Genomic DNA, 14,410 nt, shown 5'->3' with positions numbered 1-14,410 from the left:
AAAATGACGACTTTCAGGATTAAACGAACTTTTGCCTTGTCGGAGCACTACGATGCATATGGTAGTAGTGGATGGGAGATGATGAACTAATCTAAAGTCTTATTCACCTCTCCAAACCCAAGATACCCTATACCAGGCCTGAGCAAAGTGCGACCCGCGGGCCAAATTCGGCCAGCGGAGCTATTCTGTACGGCCCGCGAAAGGTTGCTTGAAATTGAAAATATAAAACCTACTTTTTAATGTTGCTGTGTATGGACTAAAACCATAGGATGTATAAATTGAAGCTGAAATTCGTTTACTATCAAGCCCATTCGTTAACATGCCGCGATTACGCAGCCTATACGTACCTCACATGCCTAATCCAGATTCAAAGTAAAGTCAAAGTAGCAAATTATACCGTTACAATTAAAGTCACAAGAAGTAACCAAACCTTCTTTCAGGGATATCTAGACTGTGCGGCCCGCGAGAGTCAGAAGAAACTTACTAAAATATTGATAAAATGCGTACTAAAAATCGAATTAATGCGGGGACTTGATTAAACTTATTCTTAGTAGGCTATATTTCACCATGATAATTCTAAGGCAGTGGGTCTCAACCTGGGGGACCCGTGCCCCTTGAGGTCATGAAAGCATCTGAAGGGGATCGCGACGCTGAGCTCAACTGAAAAATTTTCTCGCGCTCTGCGCGATTTACTTCCAATTCATAATTATAGCTCTGTATTTTAGTATGAATTTCATATTTAAAAATCTCTCATCAATAGTCGTAACCTCCCATGCCACCAAACTATCCGTTAGGTTGGCTATAGCATGCTGGTTGCGTTTTGTGATATGACGATAAGCGGGCGCGAAATCTACACATATATAGTAGAAGCGTGTTTAAAGCTAACATGGTTATGATCCCACCCCTAAAACCTCAGATAGTCGAGTTTCTAGGTCCAGAGGACTTCACCGTTACCAGGCAACAGCTTCAAAGTAAAAAATCTGATATGTGCGCTGATCATTGTATTTCATATTTAATTAAAAGATCTCAAGGTTTTTCAACTGAACAGTATCTAAATTATTTTGGTGATAAAAAATGTGAGAATGATAAAATTGTTCGTGTTTTTGTAAAGAGCTTGATTACAGGTGCCTAATAAACACATTAAATGTATACATCTGTGATTCGTGATATACTTAACACAGTGAGTCAGTTTTGCGCTGAGCGGTTGTATTTGGTTCGTATTGTGTACGCTCACGGATTGCTTCTAGACCAGTGGTTCCCAACCTTTTTCGACTCATCGCCCCCTTTTGAAGCTCAACACCGATCATCGCCCCCCAAATATTGGGAACCGAAAAACAGCACTTCGTCAGCAAACTCCCCCCCCCCCGAAAATAACGTTGCTCTTTGGCCCCATAGCGTGATAAACCAAGCCCCAGACTCCCCTCAGCCAGTGGGCTTTTTGTCGCTAAATATCAGCTATACCCTATTTCAAGTACTGTTTGGTGAGTCACCGTATTTCGCCTAAACGCGCGAAGCGCGACAAATTCACATAATTCATGTTTGAATCGGTAAATATGGTCGATGTGATATGTTGGAAAAGGAAGACCCCTAAAAAATAATTAAACATCTTCGGGTGGAATCGTTGTTATATTGACTTCTTTACATGATGCTATTTCGTGACCTCATATCTGCTATGTCAGAAGATATAGAAATCGTCAAAACGTACCAAACTAAAAGACGCACATGATTTCATATTGGTATTTCTTTACTGGCAAATAATTTCTAAAAAATTACTCTATCATTCATGTTAATTCACGAAATAATTTTGGGCTTCCTTCGATTTCGGGCCCCCCCCCCCCACCCCAAATTGAGGGGTTTGGGGTGCAGTAGTTATTGTCCCGACTCCAATATAGCCGTTGTAACGCACCATCGCCCCCCTATCGACCCCTTCGTTGTTTTCGTCCCCTATCGCCCCCTTCGTCCGTTTTCGCCCCCCTATCGCCCCCTTCGTTATTTTCGCCCCCCTAGACCGCCAAATCGCCCCCTGGGGGGCGATATCGCCCACGTTGGGAACCACTGTTCTAGACCAACCTGTTCCACGGGAAACAATTCGCGATATAACCACTATAGTGATTCAGTGGACAGGATACCATAGTCATTTGTCCCCGCGGAATATGTAGGTCACTACACATTAAAAACACCTGTTTTCAAAACCGATCGTGGAAAATCAACAATATGCACGATATACAGTGTAATTAGTTCCACGAAATACACAATGCACGTCCATGAAGCACCACAATGACGCTTTTCCGAAGCTCCATAGGCTGATTTTCGACTGCTAGCTAGCTCAAAATGCTGCGTTTCTGGCTTCGAAATGCAACATTCTTGACTTCCGGTATTTTACGCTTCACGACCGAACAATTATACTACTAACACATCTCACTCGATCAGCTTTACCTGTAAATGTGATTACGTGAGCAGAGACAGGATTAAAATTGATAGCAATATATGCATTTCTCGATGATATTGACCGATTTGATCATGAATTATAGAAAGTTTTAGCGCTTCGCGCGTTTAGTTGGAACCAGTGGTGGCTTTTGGGGTGGGCGAGGTGGGCGGTCGCCCGGGGCCCCCCCTGGTCGAAGGGGCCCCCCCTATTTGGATTTTGCACTTTTTTCAAGGAGAATGACGAATAAACATGGAAATCCGTGTACCAAGCAAGAATATGATTCCGTACAGATGTGTCAATCATCATCAAATCACTGCATTTGTCAGAAAAGTCCGTATGCCGATAATCATCACGTCTCTGCATGCGGTAGAATTACTTAGTTTTGATGTAGTCTATCCTTGCACACATGCAAAACAGACATGGCCGAATCCAGGACCTGGCAAACCTTTTTCGGCGGTGAAAGATAGCTAATAATAACCGATGCGGAAGGGGGGTCTGGGGGGCGGAGCCCCCCATAAGTTACGGATAGATACTTATAGGGGGCCCCCCCGATAAGTCTCGCCCAGGGCCCCCCCGTTCGTAGGGCCACCACTGGTTGGAACGCCTACTAAACGAAGACCAGACACAGATGATTAGTAGCGGGGGAAAGCGTGCAGCCCGAGGGGGGTCTGGGGGGCGAAGCCCCCCAGAAGTTCGGTTTATCACCCTATGGGGGGCCTGGTTGCGCACTGTTGTCCAAGGGCCTGCGCAGTGAGTTGGCGTATTTGCGCAGACTCGTGAAAAATTAGAGGGAACATTGCCCTACACTAGTTCATCCCAACGGTCTTCGACCATGTTTTCCAAAGAAACCATCAGTCGAGGACAGTTTATCATGAATTAAAACTCGAAGTCGGTACCAAGCAGGGTTGTAATGACTCGAGTCATGACTCGACTCGAGTCACGATTTTCGGATGACTCGACTCGAGTCATTTTCTCAAAATACGGAAATGACTCGACTCGAGTCAATCTGTGTATTGACTCGACTTGGACTAGAGTCATTGCGCATGACTCGAAGCAAGTCATTGACTCGAGATTCAGACGGCCGGGACCGACATTTCATTGTAATTTCGAAGCCAACAGACTATTGGGATTTCGTTTGTTGGTACCGGTGCTTGAAAATGCGACCAGAAACTGCTAAATGTCAGGAAAATTGATATATTATAATGCGAACCATTCAATATCACCAAACAGAGTTAAAAAAGTGTGTTTAGGAAGACATTAACTGGAAACTGAGCAGTCAACACAATGACTTGGACTCGGACTCGAGTCATAATACCATGACTCGGACTCGATCCTCTGTTCGCTGACTTGGACTTGACTCGGTGGGAATTGAAAATGACTCGACTTGACTCGAGTCAAAAATATAAAAGTGAGATTGACTTGTGACTCGGAGCCTTGTGACTTGGTTACAACCCTGGTACCAAGCCATATATTCTGCGTGTCTATCGCTAATTGGTTATAATAGTACCAACTCAGCAATGAGCTTGGATATGTAAAAACTATCGCAGGATTTTTTGCAATAAATTCAACGAATATTACATACATATTAATAGGGTTACCATAATTTGGAAATCTGAATAGGTCACTTTTTCAGAATTTTTGGGACTTGCAAAACCGGAAGAGAATCCTGAAAAAATTGTAAATTTTTCCCAACTCGCGGTCGTTTGTCTAAAAAAAGTCAACTTTCCGGCTCAGCTCCCGAAATAGCCTACCTGCCGGAGTGGGGCCACCCAAAATCGCGAGTCATAACAGCCCCGCTGAAAATTTATGCTGAATTTACATTCACACAATGCGAGACCGCTAACTATCAGCAAATTCGTGAATAAAAACTGTACATGGAACCGTTCAGACGTCGGTATCCAGGAATCCACGACGCCTTCGGGACGCAGTCATCTTTAACACTTCAGCCCTTCATCAAGACCTGCCTAATAGCCATAAAATCGTGAAATCCTCTGTTCTTACACTTACTCATCATGTTTAGATGGAAAGAGTGGCAGAGTTCAATGGACAAGTTACGCTTCCACGAGCACAACCCAAACATTCGAAAATTATGCAACAAACCATTCTCGCAGCCGCTTCGCGACAGAGCGCCCTCGCAAGAGAGCGCGTCGTCGCGAAAAATTGCAAAAAAAATCTTCACAAAGCAAGCAAAATTACACGAGGGATGATTACCAAACCGAAACAAGCAGTAATTCCCGTCCACCTACCACAAACCTAACAAAACGCATGCGTAGACAAGCCGCGTTCCAGCTAAAGGATCTTCTACATTCGGTCATAGCGTTACCAGCCAAATAAACGTCGATTGTCAAGAGTCAACACACAAAAACGTTTTCGACACACGTTACAGTTTCGCAGACGTAACGCGAGTCTAACCCATACGCAACTTCAACAACGTGGCTATTTCATAAAAAATCGACACAAAACACGCACGACGCATACGTCGAAGTTGAACGCAGCAGCAATTAACGGCTAATTAGGAAGCACCCAGTATTAGGCGTCCGCCATTTCACGGCAGGCTCGCTTCGTCACGGAATAACATCGATAGAATTTCGAAACCAAAATATGCTTAAAAATCCAACAACGCCGATCCGCGCACGCCTGAACGACCCTCTGTCACGGGGCGACTCTCCGTCATGAGACAAGATGACGGAAAATATGATTTGTCGGCTGACGAATTTGATAGCAGCGGCGTTACAGCTAATTCAATTTAGCAATCGCGCACGACTGCAAGGGTTGTCGGTTAGTAGCGGACGATCCACTGCACAAAATCCGACGCATAAAGTCGGAGTTACTAGCAAAACAATCGGAAAACGGAGTCGCGCTAAGATCTAGCGATAGAGTCACGAAGCGGACGCCCGGCAAGAAGCGTTCTCTCGAATTCGCGCGAGAGACCGTCGGAAGAAAAAGGCGACGCGCGCAAAGGACGCGCCGCGACGCCGCGTGTGTCTGACAACAATGCGTGTGAAGAGAAGATGCGCTTCGCGAGCGCGTTCATTCGTCCGCCTGCGGATCGGGCTTGTCGGTCAGCGTCAGCTTCTCCTCGACTTTCTTCTCCAGGTCCTCGAGGCCCTTCTCCTGCAATATCTGCTCGCGGGGCTTCGCACCGCCGAATATAGATGACTGCGGGTTGGCGATTGAGTTGATGGGCGCCGCCACGGAGCGCGGCTTGAGCTGCAACCGCGGCCGCGCGCCGGCATCGGATTCCGATGGGTTTCTGTCCGGGGCTGGCGGGAAGAAAACAACGGTGTCAAAGTTTTGCCAAAATTGTTTACAAAGTCAAATTTTTTGCAACCTACATTCGTTTGTATCGTAGATGTTAGCACCGTCGGTGAACTTATCATTTGAGATTTTATTTACAGCTTGTAGCCTGGACCATTGTGATTCATAAACGGTCAAATGAAACAAATAGGTTGACATAGCGCTATGCTCAACGTATCGCAACATCATAACTGAAGCATGACTGTGTGGGCATTGGTTCTTATATCAAGAAGCGCACAATGAAAAATTGTGATGTAGAGAACATTGTCAGAATGAAGCAACACGCTGTGTCACCAGCAGTTCACGCACAACTCCAGTGTTGCCAGCCAAATTTAAATTATTTCTACCATAAGGCGTGATGGAATTCTTCATAGGGTCAGATTTCGTTGAAATAAAGTTTTTCCATGTAAAAATTGACAGTTTTCAAGTAAAAAAAGTTTTTTGCATGTGTGAGGTCAAAATATTGTCAAAATCAAGTTTTTTTCAAGGTCAAAAAATGTCAAAATTCATCAATTGTCGAATTCACTGGTAACCGTACAATGGAATGAGCATCTTGCATAGCTGATACACACAGCGACAAAGGTGGTCAAAACAGAGAAATCGTTGCTACTCAAATAGGGAGCAGAGGAAAAGTCTAAGTTCCTACTAAAGTGCGAGTAGTAAAAAGTAAGTGTCCTAGAGCTAGTTTGAAAACTGTGAAGTAGAAGTAGTCATAAATCATATCATGTCAAGCAAGTGGTACAAGTAGGCAATCTACTTGAGTACAAGCTTATGACTTTACCAAGTGGTTACATTGCACTTCTACTCAACCGTCGTTCAGGATCAAACAACTTTTACGCTGTGATTTTTAAAAGTAGAAAGCAGTCACGAGAGGTCTGCAATAGGGTTGTTCAAAAATAACTTTTTTCCGGATTACGGGATCCGCTGATTAAATTGTTAAGTTGCCTAAAAAAGGCTGCACGCCAAATTTGGCTTGTTTCCGACTGGTAGATGTGAACGCACCCCGAGTACTTTTAAGACATCTAATTTTCTACTTCCTCTTGAAATAGCATTGACGTTTCTTGTAAATTGCGACTTGTCACTGAGGAGAAATTTACAGAGTTAAGCCTTGTCATACTTGAGTAGCAATGTCCACCTAAGTTTAATGGTCTGATAAGTTTGAGCAAAGGTCAACTGGAATAAGAGAAGGGCAGAAAAATACAAAAAAATATGCATATGCTGAAGATTCTGATAAAATGATGAAAGTTGTATCAAACTGACCAACTTAAGAGACTTTTTACACAGAATTTGTTAAATTTCAACAAGTACAATGAAGCGACATTCGACCAGCAAAAGGCAAAGTCGCAGTCCTTTCAAAAGAAACCAAGCAATCAAAATCAACATGGTTTTAACAGGACATCCCCTTGCGGGAACTTCGAAAAGTGCATATTAATGGCAGCAGTCAATTTATCATTAATTTGAGGTTACTTTCGAATTACATTGTCGTAATTACATTCTGGATCGATTTCGATTTTTTAAATTTTACAGGTGCTTAAAATTGTTTTTAAAATTCACAGGGCTGCAGGCAGAAAAGGTTGAGAAACACTGCTTTACGTAGTGCGTCCGGAATCGCATTTTCGTTGAACTTGAACGAGCAATAACCTGACGAACTGTCCCATGGAATCATTTTCAAGCGGCTATCGACACAGCAACGATTTGTTCAATGATACATAACTATCGGCTTCCTTGGCAGTGCCTAATTTTAGGACTTATTTTAGGTTCACATGACATATCGGAGCTTTACAGATCGGGATTCAGGTTTGCTACACATTAACATTTAAAGGCCTATCGTACTGTGATTAGGACTGCAAATAGCGATTCATGCTGAGTAGTGATCTCGCGCTCGAGCCATGTTTTTGGGTACTTAAATTATACGTCCCGTATCATAATATCATTCACTCCATGCAACAGGTTACTCCTATTGGCAAAAATATTTCCGTACGTTAATGACCGACCTCATTATAGCGTCATTTAGCAGTGACACATTATATTAGTGTCAGCAACATTCAGATAATTTACATACACAAGTGTAACTGGCATTATTCAGTTTGTGGTCGTATATGGACACTTCAACGTATTCGGACGCCCTGTTGTGACGCCACGAGTGGTGTGCACCAGGGTTGTAATGACTCGAGTCATGACTCGACTTGAGTCAGACTCGAGTCACGATTTTCTGATGACTCGACTTGACTCGAGTCATTTTCTCAAAATACGGAAATGACTAGACTCGAGTCAATCTGTGTATTGGCTCGACTTGGACTCGAGTCATGGCGCGAGACTCAGACTCGAGTCAAAAATATAAAAGTGAGATTGACTTGTGACTCGAAGCCTTGATAGCGACTTGGCTAAACCACACTCCTTTCACATCACGATTATCAAATTTCTCCAAGACTTCTTCATCAGTTAATGATGCACAGCAGCACAGCACAATGAAATTTACAGTAGCAATTCAAAAAGGTCAACATACCGTTTTCAGGCGAGTACGACCGGTCCTCGTAGTGCCGCTGCGGACTATAACCTCTATCGTGCATATATCTTCCGCCGCGGCCTCCACCGCCCCTGCTGTATCGATCGTCCCCACGGTAGTTTCCGCGGCCTCTGCCCCGGCCCCTGTATCCGTCCTGGTCCCGGCCTCTGTATCCTGCGCAAAGAAGTCGCCGCTAATAATACGCAACCACAGATATTCACAGGCACGCAGAATTTTAAAAAATCTGAAAAAAAAAAAGTTCTCCCTGTTCAGTAGAAGTTCGGGTTTGTATTGAGTCGAGTCACGATTTTCGGATGACTCGGCTCAACTAGAGTCATTTTCTACAAATACGGTAATGACTTGACTCGAGACTCAGACTCATTGTAATTTCGAAGAATAGTAAAGTAATCACACTATTGGGATTTCGTCTTTTGGTAAGTGTACTTGAAAATGCGTCGTTGTAAGCGGCTGCAGAATACAAAATGAATACCCAGGTCACTGTGAAGAGATGAAAAAATCATCAATCGTGGCCATCTAATAACATCATTCCCTCTACGCGACATGCTTTTAGAGAAGGAGGGCGAAAAATTAAGGCAGGAGGGAATTATATAATAATTGCGCATAATGTTCGGACGGTTGGTTTCGAAGTGGTGTTTCAAATTGTAGTCTTCAAATGCAGGAAAGCATCGATGACAAACCACCCACATTGCTCTCCCTGCTACATCTTAAAAGAACCATGCTTTTCAATTTCTAATCGAAAACAAAGCCTTCGTCTTCAACATCACATGCAGCGGATCTTGGTGTTTTTAACAACATAAGAATAAAAAATGTAAGGACGTGTTTGTCCCACACGAAGTAGCTTTCCCCCTTCGAGTACGGACGTTTCAGTATCACCAGCACTCACCCCCTTGATTATAACCACCTCTGTGTCCGTCTTGAAAATTCCCGCCGCCCCTGCGATTTCCTGGGTTATCCCGTCTGCCTTCAGCTACATTGACCCGCAGATACCTCTCGTCGAAATGCTGTATAAAGTTGCGAAAGCTTATAAATTCAACATGCTGTCCGGAGTATGGGGAACAGCGCGTCGTGCACTTACAGCGCCGTCGTACTCCAACGCCGATCTTAGAGACTCCACATCTTCGAATTCTACGTAGCAAAACCCTGAAATATTCCCGTGTCATGGATTGACTTGAAAACATTGCACTTTATAGGCTATTCGTTACGGTTACGGCTATTGGTCAGCAACACGATCAAATCTGAGTTGCGCGTCGAATTGAATGATTAAAGTGAAGAGCTGACAATCGGTTTTACATTCATACATTCTGCTGCTAGAAATAAGTGAAAATTTTCATTCAGCCAAGCGATTATCAACATCACAATTAGTCAATCTATCTCAGCTTCTAAAACTTGCACGATATGCCAATGCAATCAACCTAGTCTCAGGACAACGCAGCAAAGTATTTTCGATGCAGAATTTTTTGTGGTTATAGAAAATGTTTAAATATGAAATCTCAAGTCTTACTCCAAGCATAGTCCTCCACACCGAGTCGTAAAGGGGCACTGCACTCTAAAAATGATGTGCTCTCAAATTAAAGGGCAAAACGAAAAAAAATTTTGGCCGCAGCCGTTTTCTTCAGAACGCCACCGTAATGGAGCTGCAATTTATTGAAATTTCCACAAGAACTTCACGCTCCAGCAGTCACGCAGAGATCGAACTTTATATAGTTGTTAGCAGATGTTATGAAGGAAATATGTCGTACACGTCAAGGTGGTTTAGATACCGCGTTCAACGGAAGATGTTCACTGTTCAGTAGGGCGGTTCAAAAATAATCTTTTTTCCTGAATCTTGCTGGTTACTTGATTAAATCGTTAGGCTGCCTCAAAAAACGACGCACACCAAATTTGAATTCATTCCAACCAATATTCGCGGATTTCGTTGAGTTTGAAAATTTTAAATTTGCCTGAAAATGCAAAAAAAAAATTTTTCAAATTTTTATGCCAACCACATGAAATTGTTGCGCTGTCTTCAAAAACGATGCAAAACAAATTTGACTCAATTCGAAGCCGTAGAAGTGGAGTTATTTCAGTTTTTCTTTGATAATTATGGGATTATCGTTGATTGAGGGATCATCCCAGAATTATCATCAAAAAACTTGAATAACTCCGCTTCTGCAGCTTGGAATTGAGTCAAATTTGTTTTCCATCGTTTTTGAAGACAGCGCAACAATTTCATATGGATCGAGGGAAAATTGGAAAAATTCTATTTTTTTGCATTTTCAGGCAAATTAAAAATTTTCAAACTCTACGAAATCCGCGAATATTGGTTGGAATGAATTTAAATTTGGTGTGCGTCGTTTTTTGAGGCAACCTAACGATTTAATCGAGTAACCAGCAAGATTCAGGAAAAAAGGTTATTTTTGAACCGCCCTACTGTTCAGTCAGGAGATTTATGTCAAAATCGGGCCTAGAGTATTCTATTTCTGTCGTGTACGACATATTTCCTTCATAACATCGGCCGCCAACTATATAAAGTTTGATATCTGTGTGACTGCTGAAGCGTGAAGTTCTTCTGGAAATTTCAATAAATTGCAGCTCCATTACGGTGGCGTTCTGAACAAAACGGCTGCAGCCAAATTTTTCGTTTGTTTTGCCCTTCAATTTGAGACCACATCATTTTTAAAGTGCAGTGCCCCTTTAACAGCCAAATGGTCATACATGTTGTTTCAATAACTTGACTTCGTTTAAACAAGTGTCTAATCGATCATATAAGCAATTTGCACCTTTGAATTTCCCGGATTCCTTGTCGTGAACAAGCCTGACAGATCGAATCTGCAAAACGCATAACATCCGAATTTTACTGCTGGAACGTATCAATGTTCATGTGAGGGATCTTACTTGAAGATCTTTGAATATCATGTCAATATCGCCCTGCACAGTAGCGGGAGGTAAATTCCCAACAAACGCGGTGTACGGAGGTTGACTTGGGAGTTCTCTACTTTCCCGTCTCATTCCTCCCCTTCCTCGGGAATTGTAGCCACCACCGCCATATCGCCTGGGTCATGGAAAGGGAAATGAGAAATCACAATTGATGCAGTGTCCTAGTGCGGGACCAGATGCCAATCACACTGGTGCAGGGGTTAATTAGTGTATCTAATCTCGTCAACTAGCCTACTCTACCTCGTCTCCACCAGGAAATATTTTGATAGTATACACGAGCAGAAGTAATCGAGTATCATCAATCAAGTAGATAGATAATTTATTAGATTCGTCTCACTAGAAAAAACTTGAAAATTTCAAATTATCGATATGGACGGGGAAGGGATGATACGTCCGGGCGGTTATCTAGTTAATCTCTTCCCTGGAGAGCATACAAATTATATCTCACAGCATCAGAGACGAGACAGAACGAACGAGCACAACGGTTAATTTCAAAAACACAAAACGAAAGAGATCAGTATAAGCACACGACATACACGTAAGAGAGCTATGAACATTGAAATAGTTTCTGGAGGGGTCGAGATAGTAGACGACATCGATGCTACTCAAGTAGAATAGTTGGCAACACTGACAAAATAGATAATTCCATTCTCAACATGGAGTCCTGGTCAATGTTGAAAATACAACTATAAACTACACTGCTCTTTATAATATCAGCGAGAAAAGATGTCCAAGAAAACAGCCAATGACTTCTGTAGCTGCAACAGCACTATTATCAAGTATAGAGAACATTTGGTTCGATTTTAAAGTAGTGTGAGTAGGAGCCGGCTGAGTCAGAGTATTTATGGAAGTCCGACTACAGACAGTATTGCCAATGTGTTTTTCCAACCATGACCACAGAGTGTTACAAAATTCCTGTGACTACTACAAATCAAACGAAACTTTGACTTCACAGCCTTGTTACTCTGCTAGACTCTAGTAACTCAGTATAAATAATTAGGGCTGGGCAAAATCGAGTACCTGAGTGATTCAATTCTGAATCACGTAATATGCTTCGAGTCGAGTAATCGAGTATCACTCATTATGACGTCATAAAAGAATGTAATACGTCAAAGTTCAAATATGTACCGTTTATGCCCCCACAAGGAATATAATGCCTTTTATCCGTCTCATAATTTGGTATTTTTTCGACCATACCGATTTCATTTCACTTGGTGACAATGTTGTGAGATAATCATGACTTCGGAAATGTGCTACGTCCAGTAATCTTCGTAGCTTCGTACCATATGTTTCGTATGCTACGATACCGCCAATCAAGGTTTCATGGCTTCACCAGTCAAAATTAGTATCGAAACCATAATTCTCGTTGATAAATTAACTTTCAGTGGCGAGGAGCGTATAATTTCAGTACTCGAAAAAATCGTCTTTTACTACTCGACTCGAATCATTAAAATTGATACTCGATTCAGATTCGAGTACTCGAATCATTGTGCCCAGCCCTATAAATAATATAGTTGGATGTGATCCATTTTGTGGATACATTTGGAACCAGGATTTCACATTATTTATATATGCACACAATAATCTTGACAAAATGTGTACAACACAAACTACAAAGCAAAAGAATTTGCACTTCTTCGATAGTAGGGAGACATCGAACAATATTCACCATGATCACCAATAAATGTTTCTCATGACCACATCAAAAAAAATTTTTTTTTTCGCAATGGGATTACGGTTGGGGGATATTAGGACTGGGGTGTGTGATATTAGGGTCAGGGAATATTAGGGTTAGAGGTTGGATAAGGTCAAAGCTGGGGTGGGGTATCCAAAGATTAAGGTTGGAGGAAGGGGATATTAGCATTGGAGAAGGGGGGATATTAGGGTTGGGGGAGGGCAATATTAGCATTGGAGGTGGGGGATATTTGGGTTTGAGGCGGGTTAGGGTCAAAGTTGGGGTTAGAGTATCCCAAGGTTAGGTTTTTGATGGGCGCACAATAACCAACCCTAATCTTGGGATACCCTAACCCATCTCCAACCCTAATATCCCCCACATCGAATGCTAATACCCTGCTCCCTAATCTCTGGATACCCTAACCTCCCTCCAACCCTAATATCCCCCACCTCCAATGCTAATATCCCCCCCCCCCCCCCCGACCTCCAATGCTGATATCCCCCTCCCCAACCCTAATATCCCTTTCCGCAACTCTAATATCCCCTTTCTCTAATCCTAATATCCCCCTCCCAACCCAAATCTTGGGATAACCTAACCCCAACTTTGACCCTAAGTCCCTAACCCTCTCCAAACCCAAATATCCGTCTCTACGAAGGCAACAAACAATTTATTTTGACGTTTATAAATTTTGATGTGTTCATGAGAAACATTCATGTGTAATCATGGTTAACATTGTTCGATGTCTTCCTACTATCGAAGAAGCGCCAAATAATTGACTGAAGATTCCAGAATGTACGAGTAGAATAAATCGCAATTGAGAGCACCAGTGCTAGTCTGGTACAGAAATGAAAATATTTGACCAGACTGGAAGCAGTGGTTGTTCTTGGCAATAAGTTGCGCATGACAGAAGGGTTTCTTGCATAGAATAATTAGGTAACTTACCAGGAAGTTGCGTGTGATATTAGACAATTCAAAAATTAATAAAGTAATCTAATATCAAATTTAATAGCATACAAGGAAGTTATAATGTACCAAAATATTGCTATATAACAATACGGCAGTCGCGTGCCGCACGTTCTCAAGAGTTACATACGTTAAGTATAGCATACCAATCGTTTCAGTAACAGTATATATGCTGCTATTAAAACTTACCCATGCCCATAATCAGACATTTTCGCTTTAACCTGCGATGAATGGGGTCATGCGATATCACTTTGATATAAGACGATAGCGGGACACGGGAAGAACTGATTTTGTCTACTAATAACAAAATCGATGCAGTGAAATACGGGACTTTGCCGAACAATTTTCTCGCGATCTCTAATATATATATCGGTATCTAAGGCCTGCAAAAAAAAATTGATAATATATATTAAGTATTGGTATAGCAATATACCGATTCTCTGGCTACCATCGCATTTCCAATGTGCTCAAACTTCAACATCTCCCTAAAACAGTTAGAAAACAACGACAAATACAATTACAACGCCGAGCCGGGCATACTACGACGCGCGCCATTGCATCTGTTTTCGCCACGCTACTATATTTTCTTCGTGAGCCATAGTTT

At 42.3% G+C, this 14,410-nt stretch overlaps 1 protein-coding gene across 1 annotated transcript; it reads right to left on the bottom strand.

The window, feature by feature from the left end:
- Positions 1–4,422: 4,422 nt before the first annotated feature.
- On the bottom strand, positions 4,423–14,188 carry LOC145448922 (eukaryotic translation initiation factor 4H-like). The gene is made up of 7 exons (XM_080327378.1): positions 13,996–14,188; positions 11,127–11,283; positions 11,012–11,060; positions 9,328–9,392; positions 9,136–9,253; positions 8,232–8,405; positions 4,423–5,691 (listed from the first exon to the last, which is right to left on the bottom strand). Exons 1-7 carry the CDS (start codon positions 14,013–14,015, stop codon positions 5,459–5,461), a joined length of 816 nt encoding a protein of 271 aa, XP_080183504.1. The 5' UTR covers positions 14,016–14,188; the 3' UTR covers positions 4,423–5,458.
- Between the last annotated feature and the right edge of the window lie 222 nt (positions 14,189–14,410).

The sequence above is a fragment of the Botryllus schlosseri genome, chromosome 10 (genome assembly GCF_051294905.1).
Source record: "Botryllus schlosseri isolate E-star chromosome 10, Bs_hap1, whole genome shotgun sequence".
NCBI lineage: Eukaryota > Metazoa > Chordata > Ascidiacea > Stolidobranchia > Styelidae > Botryllus > Botryllus schlosseri.
The sequence above is the reverse complement of the archived record's forward strand: the minus strand, read 5'-3'. Positions and strand labels throughout refer to the sequence as shown.